Here is a 21,243-nt window from a genome sequence, read left to right on the forward strand (position 1 = left end):
TGCGGGGCGGCTCCTGCCCTCCGCGGGGGCGGCTTCCCTCCGCGCCGAAGTTTCCCCGACTTGTGCAAAGAGAGAGGCAGGTCCCGCCGCGGCGCGGGGTGGGAGAAGCATCGCGGCGGAGGAGGAGCGGATCGGCGCGGGCGTGGAAGAGAGGTGGGCAAGGAGCGATGACCTTTGCGAGAAGCCGGCGAGGGAGCGGGGCAGAGGCAGAGCGAGCGGCAGCGCGGGAGGATGGTTGCTGAGACCCGGAGGAGAGCCGCCCCGTAATGTCACCATGTAAGTCTCTTCTCCGGGCTCCGGGGCGAGGGCTGCGGCTGCCGCCCGGGGCGCTGGGGGAGCGCGGATAACCCCGCGGGCTCCATCGTGGGGCGAGGAACCCCGGGCGGATCAGCAGGGCTTCCCCACCGCCCACAGAAGGTGGTGAGTAATGTCAGGGCTGAGGCGTGCAGGTAGGTAGGGCTGACGGAATGGGGAAACAGGGAAGTTTCAGGCCGGGACCTCAGAGAGCAGGACTCTGTCCCGTCCGGGCTCCGGGTCCGTCGGCGGCTGCCCTGCCGGCTCCCGGGCGGCCGGTGCCTTTCGCAGGGCACCCTAAACCCCGTCCTTTGGACCGCTCTGGTGAATTTCCCCGTGCTTGCGGACAAGCAGAGAAGCACTTGGCCCCGCTGGCCGCCTGCCCTGAGCGGCGGTGCCCCCGCATCCGCCCGGCCCCGGCCTCTCGGCTCGGGGCCGCGGCCGCTCACGTCGAGGAGCCCTGGCACCACAGGCAGCCTTCCAGGTGAGGTGCCAGCACAAGTAGGGAAAAAGTAGGGAAAGGGAGAGGAAGGGCAGGGCGGTCTTTAGAAAGCATTCCCAGCCGCACCGCGACTCTCCGCAGCGCACGGAGCGGGGGTAGCGCGGGGCTCCGCCACCCTCGGGAGGCGCGGGGCGGGCGGCGGCGCCGCGGCCGGGTCGGAGGCTCCCCCTCCTGCCCAACTCCACTGGCCCCGGGTGGGACAGTGCCCTGGCCTCCGGGTGCCTTCCCCGGAATATTTCTCCTTTACTGACTGTCCCTCACCGAAGATAAGGCGGCGTGCTGAGGTTTGGGGTTAGGCGTCCCGCCGGTGCCTTCGCAGTCAGGAGCGAGGACCTGTGGATGCACCCGAGGGAATCAGTACAAATGAAAAAGGGCAGGGGGTTCGCACTCCGCGCCGTGAAGTTAAGGCAGGAATCAGGAGTTCCTAAAGACTTCGTGTTGCGGTGCTACCGGGTTGGAAACAGCCAGATTTATTGCCTGCAACTGGGAAAAGTTCCTTTTGAAAGGAAATCCATGGGACTTAGATGGATCTGATAGGGCTGATACTGTTTAAATTAAAAGGCAGCGTCTTTTTTTTTTTTTTTTTTTCATCTCTCTTGATGAGCGTGAGGGTGTTTTCAAAGTTGTCTGTAAGAATAATTAGGAACAAGTAGTGCTTAACAAAATGAAAGTTTTAAGGGGCATTGTGTAATTAATCTTTCAAGACATTAATGTACTACAGTTTAAAGTAATGATTTCAAAGTTAAATTAACCTCTATTAATCTTGGGGAACTAAACTGTGAGTTGCAATCATCTTTCACTTGCAGTTCCACTTGAGAGTGATTAAGCTTAAAATATTTTTGTTTACAATCTATGTGAGAAAAAAAATTGTGAAATTGATGTTATCTTTCCTTTAATTTTAAAGTGTCAGCAACATTTTTCCTTAATAGCTTTAGACATGTCAAAGACCAAAGAAAGTCCTGTCAGTGTGCCTCAGGCAGAATTCACATCCTACTCCAGGGAATTTCTGACAAAGTTTTGAACACAGAAGATGGCGTATTTGAATTTATATTGCGTGTTTTGGGATGGTACAGTATACAAATGAAATGCTCCAGCATTATTCACATTTTGTGTATGTTGTCCTACTGAGCTGTGTATTCCGTACAAGGCGATGCTGTTTTGCCTGCTAGCTGGCTGCTGGCGTGTAGAGTAAAAGATTTAGTAGCTGGATGTAGCAAAACTCCCAGTAATTCCATCTTGAACTGTGTCAAATTACTATCCATTTATGGTTTAGATAATTTACATGTCTATTTTGCTCTTCTGGAATGAATTGTGAATAAGCTCATTGTCTCCCTATATTATAGGGAATGAAAGTAGCACTGGACTGAACTGAAATGGTAGCTAGAGTGCATAGCTGGTCATGTCACACAGTGTCTACACTGGGAAATGCAAGTCCCTAGAAAAATTAGCACTTCAGACTTCAGAAAAATCAGACTCCACAGAAGGCCAAAACCCACAAAAACCCCCAAAAGGTTAAGAAGGATTGCTGTTTTGAGACTATATCTATCTGTAGTAGATGTGCTCTTACCATAGGTGTCCTAATAATTCCCAAATATATTGGGTAAAATGTTTTGGTTCTGTGACAATCTGGAGTGATTTCTTCAGAGCTGCTAGTGTGTTACCAGCTGGGGACAGAACATGGCTTTTTCATTTAAATTGATACAAAATAGAGAAGAAAACTCACTATGAACAATGTTCAGCAATTTTTGTGTAACCAAAGACTGAAATAATCCATATCTCTTCTGAGATCTTTGTTATGGTCAAATGTCCATCCCTTTGCTTACCTAAACTCATGGTGTGTTTTAGTATATTGCTGTTCTGATATCCATTCCCTGTGCTGTTAAAGAATATTAAATGACAGAACAGATCTTTATAATACTATTTAAAATAACACAAGACCAAAGGGATCTCTTGGGCCATCAAGTCAGTGCTGTCAGGGGACCATATCATCTCTTGATAAGATATAAACAAGCACAGAACTGTTTCCCAATTTTTCTATAGAATTATTCATATGCTGTTTGGATTCACTTCTAGATGTTGATTAACACTAGTAATCAAGAAAAAGAACCTTAAAATAAATACCAGTGGCTGTTAAGAGGTGAATAATATCTGCAACTAAGTTGTGATTTTTTTAAAGCCTGGGAAGTATTTATCAGTTGTTACATTATCATAATTGTCTGAAATGTCAAATTATAAAAATATCAGGGATGGATTTTCATGTGGAAGAAGCCTTTTTGTTGGAAGTGTGTTATCTGCCTTTCATCCCTGACAACTTCTCGTGTGGACAGGAGTGTTATGCATCACAGTGTAAGGCTGTGAGAAGTCAGTTTTCTGAATTATGACTTTTTGTCTCTGCAAGATCCTAAGAACATATAAATAACTGATTTCCTCACTAATTTATAGCACTCAGCTAGCAGTTATGCTTTGTAAAATAGTTCTTCAATGATTGTCTCCAAAAGAAACAGATCTGACTCATGGTGCCCATATTAGTGGAGTTTTTTGGTAGCATGCTCTTCTGTGTTCATTCTTGTCTGAGTCTGATAAACCTTTTCCTTGTCAACTAAGATGCAGTGGTGTAAAGAGAATTGTTTTGTCTTCAACGACAGAGAATGTAAGTGGAGTAGATGGTTTGCTATTTTTTTGTATATTTGTTTTGTTTATTTATTTTGGTGGAGAATTGTGTATTTTTTTAATAGCAATTATGTAATTATCTAGCTTTACGCCGGGGAAAAATCTTTATAGCTACTCCTTTCTGCCTTATTGCTTGAACTTACTTATGCTGTTCTCTGTTGTTGATTATGTTCTTGAAATCTTTCCTGACTAGCACTTTTTACATGGGTGAGGATGAGGAAACAGAGTGTAAACTATCACCCTGGAGTACCACGGAGTACTGGCTTGTAAGCATTATCGCAATGCAAGTAAACAGTAACAATAGAAATTGGCCAAATTAAATACTTCTTTCAGACCAATGTAGAATTTCAGGTTCTTTTAAAAAGGCACTAGGGACAGGGTGACTGGGTGCATTCACACCAGACTTAAGCAGCAGAAGCTTGCCATGTTATTTTCCCTTGAGTATCTCAAACACGGTGTCTTGGATTCTCCAGTTATTAAATGAGCAAAAACTTTGCCAGAGCTCACAAAGATATCAAAAGTGACAATACAGGCAATTTATCTGTTTGATGAAAATCAATACAGATTTATTATGAATTAATAAATAATTTTTTGTTTCCTAGTCTGATAACTGTAACTGTGCTTGTTCAAAACAAACCAGCAACAGAAAACAGTAATGATACCACTTCTACAGGTTTGCATTGGTAAATTAAGCAGCAGGATGGCAGGTTATAGTACCTGCAAATTCTTTATTCTGTAGGAACAGGAAAATTCATTTGTTCCTCTGGTATGTCAAGCTGTTAGCCCCAACATTTCCATTTCCCCACTCTGTGAGTATATATGCATGCCATATTTGCTCGTGTGTGCGTATAACTGTTTTCATGCCTTCAAAGGACTTCTGTTCAAATTCAGTTTTCTAAATTAATCTTAAATGCATTGTGGATTTATGAATTATATACATTGAAAAGTAATAGTTCCAAAACCTCAGCTTTCTGTTGTCTGAGATTTTAATAGGGATTTTTGGATCACTAAGTTGAAGGACAATAATTCTATTGTTTGATAATCCAGTTATTTTGTATGTCTGGCTTAATCAAAGAGATTCTTGTACTTCAGAGCCCCGTGTTTTCTGTGCTTGTCTTCAACACTTGTTAAGTTTGACTTTACAATAACTCAGAAAAAATAAATCTGCTTCAGATCCCTAATTAGATATAACTACCCACAAAGAACTGAACTTCTTTGGTAATCAGATACCTATGCTGTGCAACACTGCACTCAAGGGAAGCCTAACTGGTCATAGCAGTCTGCTGAAGTGCCATTTACCTGGGCCTGTTGGTGTCTAGCCCACAGAAGTGCTTTGATGAATGACTACTTTTAAAGCTGAAACATTAGTTGTTCCTTTACAATGGTTTATCTTCCTGCATTGGTTTCCACTTTGGGGAAAAAAAGAAGCTTACACTGGAAAAGGTTTTCTATTGGCCCCCAGCTTTTGCTGGTGGGTTCACGCCAATGTCTGTGGAGCAGAAGGAAGAGTTTTCTCCTTATCTACCTCAGTATAGGTAGATGATATCTTACTGAAAAAAAGCCAGCTATCATCACCAAACAGGAGAGGAAAGAGTTGGTCAAAATAATGCATGTTGTGTTTCATTACTTGTTACTTTCTTTTGCTTGCTGCTAAGTTGTTGAATAAAATGAGACATGAAGGTATTGGAGCACCATTCATTTAGGATGCATGGTTAAAGGTCTGAATAAATTTATTAAGAGTTTTTCTTCCTGTTCTGCCCACAATGGAGGAAACATTTTGGTTTAGCTGTTAAATATCCTCTAGGCTTTAAGGGGAAGAAAACTTTAACTTCAAACTATAACTGCTGGAGACTTTCCTATAACTGCATTTATTTTATTAAATAATCAGGATGTCCCTGATTTCTCTGGCAGCACAGATAAGCTCCTCCGTTTTGGCATGGAAAGTTTCAGGATTTTCATAGAAATTGTCAGCAGAAAACGTCATAGCTATCAAAAAATTAGAGGTGAAAAATGGAAAGCCTTGTTAAGGGCAGAGGCAAATTGTCATCCACCATCTTTATCTATTTAATAACAAATATGTATATATTATGTATAATTTAATAGAATAAATGCGTTTATATGTGTAAAAAACTTCCTATTCCAGAAAAACCCCTACAAATTAACTCTTTCAGACTGTGCTTCTTGTTTCTTTTACTGAAATACCACCCACATCTAACTGCTTAGAAACCCAATGCTGACCAGTCTTCCACTTTGCTGTCTGCTAAGAACCAGACAGTATAATTTCTGACCCTTTTTAGCAGACTTTTGTCTCCATTTAAGTAACACTAGGGCCATCCAAAGTTTTCAAGCACTACTTTATGTACTGCTAGTTAATAGTTTGACTAACAACAGTAGCTTCCTCATTTTCTTGTCTTGTTGTAAAACTCCCTGAATTCTTGCTTGCTTTTCTTTTTCCCCCAGGATGTCTCATGTCAGTGAAATGTGGTGCTATCACTGGAAATGGAAGCTGCATCACTGTCTCTGCTTGTTTACCACTTATATTATATGCATGCAGCAAGCAGGTAAGTCAGCAATTTATCTTCTTGCATAAATAAATGATCTAGGACCCAAAGTTTTAATGACCAAGGATTATGCTTACACATGACTGAATTCTGTACAATATAACACTTTGATGAAAATGATGCTTTATAATTACTATTTATGATTTTATAGTTTGGGTCCTGTGTTCTGCTACTGCTGAATTTTCTTTTTGCCGGTTTTTACAATTTTGCTGTTATTTATTGCTATTTTTTTCCTTTGGATTTCTTCTTTGAGTTCTTTCATTTTCTTCTGTCTTTGCATTTACCTTGTTAATTCCTGCCTCTCTTGAATTTCTTCTGGTTGTTGAAATTCTGTGAGTATTCATGTAGTTCTTCCATTTTCCACAGTACTGTTTGTGCGTGCAGATTGTGTATTCAATAACCCTTCACTGTAGTTTCAAAGTTGTAAAATACCTGGAGTGTGTTTATTATTTTTAAACGCTTTTTATGACTCAAATAATAGAAACATTCCTCAGCAAAGTGTATGCAAGTTATATGTAAGATAACTGTACACTGTAAAGAACCATCAGTTTAAACGGACATCATCTTGATCTGTGGTGACACTTCAGCACAGCGTAATGTAATATTCTGTTTTCTTTAAACATATGAATGAGAGATTTCATTCACTAAATGTCTTGTCCTAACCACTAGAGTGCAAAGTATTTTAGGAGATCCAGCTGCTTTGCTGGAAAAAAATTGCCTGGAGTTTATTCTGGAGCATATGAAAATTTTGGAGCAGCTTGTGGTGCTCAGCTAATTCTGTATCAGATGGTAGTTTTGCTTTGACAGTCTTGCCATTGGAAAAAGGATTGTTTATATATAGAAAGGGCTTCTAGCTTCTCTGGTAATGTTTTTCCTTTTTTAAAAAAGTGCTTTTGTTAATTTTTAAAACCTACACTTTTTTTTTTTTAAGGACAAAATAATGTTGTTGCTGTGCAGTAGCACTTTCCATATTCATGTCACTTTAATAGATATTTTCCATTTCCATTAAACTGTATCCAGAAATGCATTTAGGATCTGCTCTCACCTGTGGCTCCATTGGCTGATGGATTCTGTGTCCCCATGGTCCTGGTCCAAACTTGGTCTTGGGCCATGCAGCTGCCATTCTTAGCATAAAGTAAATCAGCAAAACCTTCTCTCATTTACATCTGCTGTGTTCTGTTACCTGGTGACTAGAACATTAGGATGCCAAAATTATTAACCTTTGCTAATTCCTCTTCATAACAGATAACTGATAATTGAAAGTGTGGGTGTCACAGACACCTAAGCCCTGTGAGCCAGAAGGTCTCAGCCTTCTGTGAGGACAGAGAAAGCCAACCACAAACTCACCTGTGCATTCAGCTAATTGCAGCACACCATGGCTAGCTGTGCTGGTGCTGAGCAAGTAGGGTCAAAAGCCCTGTGCCAAACTCCAAGACACACTTCTATGAAATCATATATGCCCCTAGCTGACCTCTTCAGCAATGAAATTATTTGTGCCATTGGATTGGTAAAAGCAGCCAAAGTGTTTCAGTCTCAAGTGCATCCCTGTGGGGGCTTTTCCTTTCTTGCCTCTGCAGGAATAGATTTGAAATTTTCAAAACTTTCAATAAATGGAAAAGGTATTTCCCTGTATGCATGAATGATAAGTAGATAAATAAGGTACACTGGAAATGCCCAGCTTCAACAGACAGATGTTTGCTGTTCAGCAATGAAAGAGATGATAGGTAGTCTGCTGTTATTACTCGACTGAAATAAAAATGAGACATTTACCTTTACAGGAACCTGTCATTTGGCAGTACTTGCCTGTAGACCCTCAGGGTTCATATTTCTTTTTATGTTGATGTAAAAGCATAAGTTCTGCTTCAAAATAGAGTCTTTTCATCCGCTTTTTGTAATAAAACAAGACAAACAAAGTGGGAAACACTGCTGCTCCTGCATTTTTTATTTCGTGTTCTTAAAAGGTATTGGTCACTTTGGCTGTGGATTCATATGGTATTCATAATCTCTCTGGCAGCTTAAGCTTTACTGAATTTACAGTAGAAATGTCATAAAAGCCTGACATTCATCCAGGTTCTCTAGTGAGCTGTAAGCTTAGAAAGCTATTGGTGCTTATTAAGCTTTGCCCAGAGGAGGTTACATACAAGCAAGGGATTAAGATCATCAGGTCCAGGTTTTATGGATTATTTAAGGGGCTATTCATAAGGATAAAGATACCAGTCATGCTGTGACATGGAAAAATGCAAAAGTAATAATTTTATAGTTTAGTTTGAGGAAAACTACAGTACTGGGCCTGCTTTCGGAAACAAAGCTTAGGAGAGGGATTACACAGCTGAGAATTTAGGACAGGAGAGGGATGGTCTGTGGAAAGAACGTTTAGCCACAAATTGGTAAGTAGGGTACTGACAAGCAGGTGCACCAGTGGAGTGGAATCCAAAAATATAGGTCTGATACCTCAAAGGAGTCAGTGGATGGATAGAGACACTTGAAAAATAATGACAGAAAGAAACTATTAGCAGGGGAAAAAATGATAAAAATATAACATGTACTTTAGTTAAAACCTCAGCAGCCATACACTTTGGGTGCACTGGCTTCAGGTCATGTGTTGTGAGTCAGGGGGAAGTTACAGCACAGCTCAGGTAGTACCTTGTAAGGTTTCCATTCCTGTCTGAGGTAGATGTCCCTGAGGGTTTTATGTGGGTCATTTAGTCGTGCCTAAGTTTCCCTGTGACAAGTATATGTCTTGCCTCCCTTGTAAACAGCTTGCCTGTCTTTCAGTGGAAGGACTGCATAGGAGCTGTTAGAATGGGGGTGTTTTAAACAGAATTAGTTAAATCTGCTTGTATAGGACATTCAGATATTCCTAACTTTTTGTTTGTATGTACATTTCATTGGTTTCAGAGAGTCCAAAAGAGAACAAGTGGAGTGAACAGAGTTCTAGAAAACATAACTAATGAAGGCAGACAGAAAGAACTAAGATTTTTTTGGGCTATAATAGGCAGAAGAGGGAATGCATAAGAACTGAGAATATTTAAGGAAGTAGGTGCAGTGGGAAGGGATAGACTAATCTTTCCAGGTAGTTGAAAGGGTAAAAAAAAAGGGCTTAAATTACAGCAGTATAAATGAGGGGAGGACATCTCATCAAAAGGTTTAGAGAGCAGTGAAATAGATGTCAAGAAAGACTGGGAAATCCCAGTCCTTGGGAATGTATAGTAATATTTACCAGAAATGGCTTTAAATCTACAGTCCTCTTCCCTGGGGCTGAGAAATACATTATGTAATTTCCAAACTTCCCTAATATCTGTAGTTCTTTCTTAATCATTGTCGTGTAGTATCTCTTTTGGTTAAAAATCTGGGAAATGAGGAGATCCTTTGGAAATTGCACTTCTTCGAATATGACAGTGCTTTTGCTGTGCCTAAAAAATTGTCTTGGTGTTTGTCCTGTCACAATGGCTTCATTTTTATCTGACATAAAGAAGCAGCAGCTCAGTATTGAAAGTAAAAATCTGTTGCTTCAGGTGTGTGTAACCTCACAAAAATGTTCATTTTTGTCCCCCCTTGCTTTTTTGTTTTTCTGCTGTCATAACAAAATGTCTAATGTTTCAATATTGTGCTGTCTTTTGGAGTTGTCTGCACTCTCAATGGTAACCCAGGAGCAGAACTGGAGTTTTCTCAGTGACCTTAAATGCAGATTGCAGTTTGCATAATTATTTTCCAATCTAGTTTTAGAGTGTTTTGTCAGCACTGGACTTTCAGTTTTGAACACTTGAACATTTGAGGAGATGGCAACATCCTCATAAGAGTTTTCACCTTCTTATGTCATTAATAGACTTATAATTACATAAGAATCAATAAGTGTTTCGAGTTTTGACTGCTGTGCATCCATATTTAGTTTTATTCAGAATGTGGAAAATAGTTATTTTAGTAAAGCCATAAGGACATCTATAATTCTTACTACACTATTTCTGCATTATGCCCCATACTGATGTTATCACAAAATTACTATGACTGTAGCTAATGCCAGAGTGAACATTTGTCCTTTTGGTCATCCATCAGTAAAGTGCACTGGTGTCTGTAGTCACATTTCCATGTCCTCAGAGCAGTTTAACCAATTCTTAGGAGCTCACCAAAGCGTAAATTTCAATTCTATTACAGCCCCTGGAATTTTAATTTTAGTGGTGATTCAAAGTAAAATTTTGTGCTGTATTTAATTCATCAAGAAAAAAAATAATTCTGAAGTTAGGTCCTTCACCCACATGTCTGATGATGATCCACAATATAAGATCATCTTTGTCTGTTATGCTCCTTAATTGGGCCTGTGTAGATAAAAGGAGGGATTAAAGTCCTCCCTTGTTTATGGGAGCATTTCAGAGTGAATCTGTGGGTTCAGAAGCCTAATAAGAGATGGGAAGTCAGTGTGGTGGGAAGTATTGCTCATGCCACCAGCGCTAGCAGCAAGAGTTAGTGACATAGTGAAAATGGATCGGGCTTTATCTGGCACAGCCAAGTTAGGAAGGGTGGTTTTTCACCACAGATCTCAAACTGCCTACCCCAGACAGGGGCCAAAGATCCTATCACCAGGCAAATGATGAAATGGTTGTCAGCATATTCCCTTAACTTCCTCTGTCTTACCATGTGCAGAGCTGGAACTGAAGTGCCAAGGCATTAACCCAGTCAGTCAGCACAATCCACACGTACAGAGGGAGTGGTTTTGTAAAGTTGTTATTGGTGCTTTGTCAAACTTCTCTCATGGCATCCCAGAGGTGGGAATGGGTGTGCATTTATTGCAGAGCAGGGTAAATGTGACTGATACTGCCATCTCTGACTCGGCCATGGAAATTTTTATTTCTGAAAGTTATGGAAAAAGTCAGGATAAAAAGTTTGGAAAAAATATTCAGTCTGGCAGTCTCTTTCCTTACAGAGGCATACATAAATCATGAGTAATTGAGAGATTAGTCAGGAGGAATCTGTGTATTTAATGAATAGCTCCAAGGTTTTTTTATTCTTTCCTCTTTGTCAGGTTGTTTTTTTTTTAATATTTTAATTTAGCTTAAACAAAACATATTATAAGCTATCCCCTTTATGTTCTGTTTAATATCTAAATTTTTGCTGGCTTGAGGCATGTGTTTGCAATTTCTGTTCATACAAATCTTGCAGAGAAAAAGTTGCTAGTCGTCTTTCTTGTATTTCCCCTAGTTGACAGTTTGTTAATATAAAAGTAAATTACTGTTGAAATGAATTTCACAGGAACCTGCCTCTCATTATGTCTGTTTACGTTTTTTAGCTATAATCTTTTGATGGTGTTGATAATTCTTTTCCCTTAAATGTTTTGACCTCATTGCATTAACCATGACAGTATTGCCTTAAAAGCACAGTGATTTTTCCCCCTCCTCTGATACGCCCCCACAGCCAAACCGATATGGAATGTGCTCAGGCATTTCTAAGCTGACTACAGCCTCATTGTACAGGGTCTCTGCACTCCTTTATTAGAGCACAGGCTAAAAAATATACTTCTGCTATAAAGAATATGCCTTCAAAGAAAGAACAACCTGTCACAGAAGGTTCAATCTTTATGACCTACAGGATTTTGGAATCTGTTTGTTTATTAATTATTTTTGCCTCATTTTCTCTGTCCTCTGTTATAAATTAAAAACATAGCCAACAAAAGTTTGAATGTTTTTCAATACTATTTATGACAACACATAATAAAAGTACCTACCTTAGTAGTATATCCAAAAATAGCCCCAAGAAGACTTGTGGCCAGCTGGGCTGTGCTTTACGAAAGGCTGCCCTGATAGAGGTTATTATGTGAAAAAAAATTTTTTTATGGTATTTGTCAGTTGCTCTCAATAAACTGAATGAACATTTTAGAACAAAATGTGTTTCTGTCTTATTAAAAAACTGAAGTCTTTGAGTGTGACACTTTTTTTCTCCTGTGGATTACTAATGTGAGAAGCATTGCATCATGAAGTGAAGGTGTTAACTAGAAACAGAAGTTTTCCAGGTAAAAGTTCCTAACATACAAGTCTAGCAATTGTGTGATGTACATTTCAATATGTATCACAGTTAATACTGAGTAATTAAAATGGTTGATTTAATATCCCAATGGACCTTTTATAAGTGCGTAATTACCACTGTAAAGTCAGCATTTCCTAATTAATCAGAAGGGCTGATCTTGCAGATTTTACATGCCTGTTGTTATGCCCATGATTATTTTTGCTAGAACATAGTATTATGTTTACTTAGTGGGGTTGCTTAAGTGTTTTGCACAAGGTGTAACACGTAATGCTTACCAGATCAAGACCTCAGTTATCACTTTCTGATAGAGAAATGTTAACATTTGCATTTTCACACAACCACAGCACAGAGATGTCTGAGATAGATATACAATACTAAAATGAAGAAAGACATATGATGTGTATTTTTCAAGAATCTGAAAAAAAAACAAGTGAGAGAATTGTAGCTACAATCTAGTAAGGTACTGTGATATAAGAAAACTCACCTGGAAAGTTACATTCCTTGTTAAAATTGTGTATGAAAAACATCTGATTAAATAATTCACATGTACTGTTTCTGAATTTCTTTGTCTCATCATGGAAGAGAAAAATATCTCTCCTGTGGGAGGAAAATAATGTATTTTAGCTACAGACTGTGAACATTTTCTACAGAGTTAACAAAAATATTAAAGTAATAATGATAAGTTACATGAGAGAAGTACATCCCATACTGTGGTATGTTGAACCAAAACTACTTTTCCTGCCCTAGATATGATAATACAAGCAGGCATATCAAGGGCAAGGGAGGGTTTTCAGAAACCCCTCTTGTTTTGTCTGCGTTCAGTGCTTGTTAGTCTGCTCGGTTCCTGTAAATGACAGACTAGGCTCTAACTCTTGCTGCAATACAGGAAAATGAAGCGTATAATTCAGAGTTAGAGGTCTGCCTATGTAGTCTGGCCTCCAGATATCTTTCACACTGGTCAATTTTAATTGCCTTCTCTTGATAGATCAAACCACTTTCGACTCTAAACCCAATTCCTGACCTATTTTTTTTGGTGCCACAATGAACTTGTGCTCTTCTTTTATGATCTTTCATGTTGTAGGTTTTGTGGAGTTTTTTGCTTTATTTTTTCCCTTATTGTCTGGAACTACAGTTGCTTGAACAATATGTTGACTGTTTTCAATTTGTTAGTTGGAAACAATTTTGCTAATTGTCCTCAAGATTTCAGCTCCCAAACATTTTGCCAATTCCCATTCTGTGAATTTCCTTTTCAGTAACTTCTGAACATCTTTTCAATTATTTACTGGTTTGTCCAAATTCCAGTGTAACAAATAGTCAAATTTGACAATAGAGGCCACCACAGTGGTGACTCAGATTGCACAATCCTCTAAAACTAATGCTATATTAATTAAGATGTAAGAGAGTTTATATGGTGTGGAAGTGTCAGCATGGCATATTTTCAGACAAATTTATTTTTGAAAGTTCTTGTAGACTGAAAAAGTGTGTATTGGAAAATAATTTACTTAATTAAAGAGTGACAAAAAGTGAGTTCCTATTCTTGAAACCATTTTTCTTCTGGATATCCCCAAAGCAGTCCAACTGTCTCCCAGTACACTGTAAAACAACTTTTTTTCCAGAGCTAAATATCTGCAAGAGCTTGTAGGGTAGATCCATGAGAAGACTGTCACACAGCTAACCTAATTTTTGAAAGGATACAATGCAATGGGATTTTTTTCCTAATTCCAGTTTTTTTTCACTCATGAATATGCTTCTTAACGGGTGTCAGACAGAAAGCTGAACCTCCCTGTCTAGAACAGAGTTTGTTTTGTTCAGATGCATGCTCTGGCTTCTCAGAGCTCTTTTAATTAAGAACTGTGCAGTGACAAATCCATACTATGAAACTCAAGACATTTTTAAATCAGAACTTGCTTTTTAGGTGGAGAGAAAGACCTCATGGTTGAAGTTTATCACAGAGGCATTTGTACTAGTGACCCAGTCCTATGAGACTTTTTTTTGAGGTGTGAGTGCAACTGTTTTTTCTCATTGTTTTGAATTTACAGGAAATGTCAATAAATGGGTTTAAATTTTGAATCTTTTAGTGTTTTTTTTCCCTTCTGATTCTGTCTAAATATCTTCCACACCCAAAGTATGTTAGTGATATATCATACTGCACTTTACAAAAACTGAAAGCATACAGAGCATCCTGAAATCACTTGTCTGGTAAGTTTCTGAAAACAGTTTCTGAAACAGAAAGAGACACAGTAATATGTCTTTTGCAATGAAATCTAAAATAACTGAAAGATTTCATTTTGGGTGTGGGTGCCCACCCATCCAGTGTTTTGAAAAACAAATCACCCAAATGGTGTTAAATCATGGGTTTTAATTTTGGTTTAAAGAACCATTATATTTCATGTATGTATGTATGTATGTAATACACACACAAAAATAAAAGGGCAAAATGCTGGTGTTGAAAAAAGGCATCATTTGTACAATGGGTTAGAAGTTGTGGGGTTTTAAAAATATTATTGGATGGATAAAGATACTTAAAGGAAGTGTAACAATAAAAGTAAGGGGCCCCCTCCCTCACATGGGTAAACCTGGTACCTCAAATGTGCACCAGCTGATCCAGTTACAGTTTATTATATAATTGGTTTATAAAATGTATCCTTTTTTCTTTGGCACGTCAGATTTTGGCAGTGTACTGTTTCTGTGATGTCCAGTATTTTGATCTTATTTTGGATTGGATGTGCTTCTGGTAAAATCCTGCTATTGCAACTGGCAAAGGCATTGCGTATCAGAAATGCCACCTTGTCAGGGCTTCCCTCTGTCTGTCTCTGCATATGAGGAATTGCTCTACTGTTAAGAGATTATTTTACCACTTTTCAAGTGAATTGCATTTAACCCTTCTGCATTCCTGGAAAGATCTCTATGAAAGCCAAAAAGGCAGAAGTAGCATTGGTAGAATAATAAATTTCTCCTTCTGATGGCACATCAATCATAAGATGGTACTGAGGATTAAAAAGGCAAATATCTCTCTATGTACACACTCCCTCTCTCTAATAAATTATGCACATATTTTTCACATATGGGTAATACCAAATGAGAAATTTCTAAATCTCTGGCAAAAAAATAGTAACTTAAAAGTTACCTGCAAATAATATCTGGCATAGTCAGTTGTCTTTAGTTTTGGGTGGGTTTCTTTCCCTCTTTATTTGCAGTGTTGACATATGTGATACAAGTGTTCTATTTGACACAACTCCTGTGCTTACTGACTCCTTTGACTACTACCTTCAACAGAAGTATCTGAAGTTGTTCTTTTCTTTAGAGCTTAACAAAATTGAATTACTGGCAGTTTAATCATAGAATTAATAGCTGAACTCAAGATCTTAGGAAAAATATGCTTGGCTGCATAAATAGTTTCTGAATAGCACATCATAGCAATGGAATGTAGTAGATGCCAGAAATGTAACTGAGAAGAGTCCAGTTTTTAAAGCTATTGTTTTCAAAACATTTATCTTGCCTGATCATCCTAATCATTTTTCTGGTGTAATAAATGTTCTGAATCTGAAGGAGCAGATTACAACATTAATTTTAAAATTTTGCCATGTTTTCTTAAAAGCATTCATTTTCTTAAATAAGTATTCAAGAAAGTAAAGGCAAATAACTTACTAATAACATGATTGAGAAAATAATGAAATCATTTTATAGAAGGTGTGTGCTTTTTTATGCTTAGGAATAGTGAAATTGAGACAAATCTGCTTTAATCTTCAAATAATTTTGCACAACTTCTGGAATAAAATATAAGGAAATTCTCAAGTGGATATTCAGCTGTGTATGTTCTGGTGGTTCCTCCATGGACTACATAGCATTCATTTTACTGGGTCCAATGAAAGTCAGTGCAGGTTTTGCTATCCTTGAATAAGAGCAGAGGTGCATCACTGTGGAGCTCTTTGGAAAATCCCTTCCCAAATGTCCAATGAGAACCTATTTGGAAGTTTGTGTCTTGGCCAAGCAGTGTTCCTGTGTCAGAAGAGGCCAAAGTTCTGTCCCATGGCTTTAAAAGACTTAGCTTGCATGGCGCTGCATCACTGTTCAGTGTTCAGAAAGGAAAAAGGCTTAAAGAACAAAAGAAGGGTTGCTGTGTACACTTGGCAAGGATTATATGTTGTAACTTGTTGGTTTTGTCTGCAGATTACTGTGATCTCACCCAGTGAAATGGAAGAGGTTTTTGTATTCTGTTTTTTGTCTGTGTAATCCCCATGTCATGTGAATCCTATCTTGGTACTTAAGAATTGATTTGAGCTGCAGCAAAAAATTCAGATGCACAAACTCTTCTGGAAGGACTGGTACTGAAAGATGTTTTCTTCCAGCACTGCTCCTGCTTTTTGTGAGACATGGTACCATTTGTGGGAGTGAGCACCTCAGATTCCCAGAGATCCAGTGGGAAATTAATATTCTCAGCACTCTCAAAAACTGAGCCAAGGAGAAGCCAGCATTTTTGCTCTATCACTGTCTTTGTCAGCTAGGTTTACTGCATCTGTTTGGGGATTGTTTGGTAACTGTCAGAGTCAGTTAAAATATCATAAGCATGCAGACATCCACTCTTGTTTTTAATACTAATGCACATAGGAAAGCATTGTTTTTCCTTTGCTTTTGATTATTAGTGGCATGATTTTTTGAGCTTTCCTCTTATTTTACTTTAGTGCATGCATTTCTAGTGAGAAGCCAGCTCAGCCTGGCCAGAGTTTTAATCTTTAGGGTGAGGTCTACAGTGCTTCTTATCTTAATCAGCTACTGTGTTTATTCACTTGAAATATGCGGAAATCTGAAGAAACATCTTTTATTAGCAGGGATCAAGCCAAACAAAAAAAAAAAAAAAAAATCAGGTCTTTTCACAATTTGTGATGTTTCACATTAGACTTCAATTAGTTTTCCTTTGCAGAGTTCAATATAAGAAATGATGCAAGGACAGCAGAATGGAAAAATGGTGTCACATATTGTAATAACAAAAAAAAAGGTCTTAAACTTCTTAAACTAGAATCTGGTCATCAAAACGTGACCATTGTGAGTCACAAACATAAACTACTTAACAGCAGTTGATGAAACTTTTTTTCTTGCCAGGAAGCTCCTCTGTGGTACTTGCAATTTGTTCTTTATACTTTGTCATAATATAATTCTCTTTGTGTTTGAGGTTCAGTTTTTTTATACTGGTCCTCTTGATAGTTCTCATCAACAGTCCCCATTTATTCCTCTTATATCATTCCTTATGGTAATTATGGTGTCAGCGTGTAAACTTAGATGTGTGTGTACAAATACTGACGGTAACAAATATGACAGTCAAGTAGACTTTGTATGGCCAAGGTGCTATGTACATTCAAGAACCAGCTGCTTGGAAAGGAGGGAGATATTCTGCACTGTTATGTACCACTGTTGGGCTGTACTTACCAATTTGTCAACCATTATGAGAAACACTGAAGACCAGTATGCCCAGTCTAAACACTGGCGTGGTAAATATGTTCCCTTATGGACCTTTCTTGGGGTTATGGTATGTATTACACATATGAAGCTTTCAGTAAGATTAGCAACTTGCCTGTTATGTTTTTAAAGCTATAATGAAACTCAAAGAGGATTGTCCACTTAAAGTCATAAAATAAATATTAAATAATAATAATAATAATAGTGGTGTTTATTATTTTTCTCCATGTAACATGAGCTTTCATAAGTAAACTGGTAACTAAGTAGAATTATCATATCTCACTGGAGATATATAGTCTGGAGATGGCATCAGCCATTACCCTGTGCTTATGTACCGCCATAAATAAATCTACTTGGCTTGTTCTTTGATGTTACTTTAAAAAATACAATTATTAAAAGTTATAAAAATGGCTGATAAAAATCCTAAAATATGATATGTTTACGATACAACTTTAATAGGAGCCAATGTTGAACTAACACTTTGTATCAGTTTAAGGACAAATATTCATACGGAAACACGGTATTGTGTTTATTTGGATTGTGCAGGTGGATCTCCTGTATGCCCACATGTGCTGACAGATTTATAAATCCAGACACATAGCACAGATCTTTTGTCCACACTTTAAGTAAATTACGTTCTTGAGTGCAGGCTGCTTTGGTCATGGAAAAATATATCTGTATGAGACTTGAATGAATAATGGCTGTTATTGTGAGCACCTCTTTATCAGCAGCAATAAGAGAGGTCTGAGTGAATATCCAGGCTCCCAATTACATATGGGTAATGTCACATCCTTGTAATCTGTCTTTTCTAATTATGACAGTATGTTTATTTCTGAAATGCCACATGCTATTAAATGGCTCTTACTTGTCTTTTACTGCTTTTAAGTAACACAACCCTTTAATCACACCAATTCTGACAAAAGTAAGACATGTACGTATTTTTATTTTGCAGTAATTTCCTGTCTTACGTGGAGGTGAGGAAAAGATTGGGATTCAACTAGTGAAATAGAGAATGATAATCTAGAATCAGCACTTGCTAGTTTAGTTGATAACAGTTGATAGTTGGAAACCTGTGTGGCAGACCAGTGGGAAAGGTTTCCTTTGATTGTCACACAAGGGTAGTTTTCAAATTTGACTTATTTTAAATAATAGAAGAAAAATCTAGTAAGAAAATATATTTTAAAAAGTACTAAGGCTAGAAAGCTGGCAACCCAGTAATTAGGAAATAACAGAATTTAAGAATTCAGGTTGCCTATGGCTTTTTCCATTTTCACATCTATGGTGATGATGGAGAGTTTATTACAAAGCCACCTGCTTTTTGTCATTGGCCTCTAGTTTTGTGTAAAGCAGACATGCCAGGAGGCTGAAAACAAACATGGTTTTTAAGGTCTTTGTTTAAAGCGTGGCCAGAGGTTAAATATGTACGCTGAATGAGGAACTGGATTGCAAGAAGATCTCATGGCAAGGGTGGCTGAAGGCTGTGCTAGAAAACGGAATTGTCTCTCTAACTATTTTCTGTTACAGATGGCTCAGCAAATTAATTTCTTGGCTGTCTTTAATGTGTCTCAGTTTCTGTCACTAACGTAAACTTATAGAATGATTTTCATCTCTGATTGCAGCTGATGTGAATAGGAACTGTGTTTGACTATATTAACCTCTATGTAATGCTGCAAATCACAAGTTAGCTCTTGCATGTCTGAAAGGAGACGCCCAACATCGGAAGATTCTTCTGGTCTTGATGTTCCCCAGCTATACTTCTGTAAAATGAGTTAAAGAGAACTTTCTCCCTCACAGTCATCTTGTAAGTTTTAAATAAAATGACTGTTGCAGAAATGTTTGAGTGTTATACTAATGAGCACCACAGAAGAGCTCATGAGGAAGTCAGTGATAATGTCTCAGGAGAGGACTGGAATCGCTTCAAGGCTGGGGGTAACACATGGAAGCACAGAAGTAAAGCTGGATACTGCAAAGTTGCTTATTTCATGGGATTTGTCCTTCCTGTGCACTGAATGAGATCCTGCAAAAACAGTAGTATGTGATTATGTAATTGACGATTTTTTTTCAATTATCTGTGCACAAAGGCCAGAGGAAGGTTAACTCTGGCATTTCCTAACTTCAGTCGTCCTTGATTGTGCAACCCTAATGGTGTCTGACTGTTTCTGGGAGGGGTTTATATTGTTGTCTGTGTATATGTAGATAAAACTATAATTACTTTTAGAGATGTGTAGTTAGAATTCTAATGTATCCCATATGCAGAGCAGAAAGTCCTCAACAGAATGTAATTTACTTATTTTTCTTGTTTCATTCATTCCCACTTAATCAAGATGTTCTCCACTATATTTTTGAGACATTATAAGGAAGCTGAAATTGACAGTGATTGGAGTAATCAAACTACTTCCCTGTGAAGCCATTTGCTCAGGACTTCCTTTTAAATTTAATTATTTATTTCAGCCTTCAAATGATCCAGCAATTAGAACAACAGCAACCTGTCTCTGCACAATCTATGTAACACCATAAAACAGTATTTCATAATAAAAAGGAAAAAAAGCAACAGAAAGATATTCTGTTGTCATACTTCCAGCACACTCCTGTCACTTGAAAGATTTTTTTTTTCACTTCAATTTTTTATTCTATGTATAGCTTCAGGGAATTTCTGGTTACACATTTGAAAAATACCATTTCTTCATCTTTTCCGGTATTCTCTCCAGGATGATGTGTGGGTGCAGTTTGGGTTGTGTTTTGGGGGTGTTTTTTTCTTGCTTGTTTGCTTTTAGGTGTGTTTGTTTATTTTTAAGGCAATGTAATTTTTAGTTTACTGATGATTGATTCGTGTTGTGCTGTTGGAAATAAAAACCAAAACACTTAGCATTAGGAATAGGGGATTCCTTGTTGCTTTTAGCAAAAGAGTGACAAGAAAATACTTATCTAGGGAAAAAATGGTTAAGACTTTTACTTTTGCAGTGTTAGTTTCTGAAGGAGCAACTGAAGAGTGTTGGAGTCTGGATGAGCAGATCCTGTGTGGACTGAAGTTTGAGGGAAGGTGGCATTTTTCTAGGAAGTGGGGTTCTCTGTAATGCATACAATCTTTCTCTGTATCTGAGGTAATGGCAGGGTGCCCAGAGCTTTGTGGAGAGATTCCTACTTCTTCAGCAATAAATAAAGTAAATAAATAAATATATTTAGTAAAGGGTAGGATATCTTTGATGTTAAGATAGTCTGCTAGATGAAAGACTGGAACTGGCATGCAGTGCCAAGCACCCTCTGCTTCCTTAGTGTCTTTGGTGCCAACATCCTCAAAAAGAACAAGGATCGTAATCCTTAAGACACCAGACTTAAAAAAGGATTTCCTTTAGAGCTAAGGTTGTTTTTCTTACTCTCCAGGCTTGTAGCTAGTGGTAAGACAAATGAGTCTTCTAGAAACTATGAAATGTTTAATAACTGTGTCAATTTTCAGATTACAGATTACATCAAATAATTTTTTTTCCTGTAACTTGATGCCTGTCTGCCCTTGGAACAGAAGTAGGTCTGTTACTTCTTTAAGACAAGGGTCAAACCAGCCCAGTGTTCATATTTGGGCACCTGGAAGAGAAGAGTTAAAACAAGGCCTGTGTACTTGATACTTTCCCTCAAAACTCTCCTTGTCTTCAACCCCTTCCGTTTTGGGAATGCAAATCTAACTGAGGCTGGTGTGGCTTCCCTGTTTAGCCTGTGACGGATTTCTGCCAGCTAGTTGCCCACTCCCTTTGA

General features: G+C 38.3%; 1 protein-coding gene across 6 annotated transcripts in view; it reads left to right on the forward strand.

Annotated features, from left to right (window-relative positions):
• Nucleotides 1-21,243, forward strand: part of ADGRG6 (adhesion G protein-coupled receptor G6) — a 117,203-nt gene continuing 95,960 nt past the window's right edge. For 4 of the 6 annotated variants that reach the window (XM_069010531.1, XM_069010534.1, XM_069010535.1 and 1 more), the window contains exons 1-2: nt 1-276; nt 5,927-6,027. In XM_069010531.1, the coding sequence (XP_068866632.1) occupies nt 275-276; nt 5,927-6,027 (103 nt within the window). In that variant the 5' untranslated portion in view covers nt 1-274. Of the gene's footprint in view, nt 277-710; nt 779-3,400; nt 3,447-5,926; nt 6,028-21,243 lie in introns of those variants that run through there. The other 2 variants (XM_069010533.1, XM_069010532.1) reach the window with 2 other exon arrangements.

Source organism: Aphelocoma coerulescens, chromosome 3 (genome assembly GCF_041296385.1).
Source record: "Aphelocoma coerulescens isolate FSJ_1873_10779 chromosome 3, UR_Acoe_1.0, whole genome shotgun sequence".
NCBI lineage: Eukaryota > Metazoa > Chordata > Aves > Passeriformes > Corvidae > Aphelocoma > Aphelocoma coerulescens.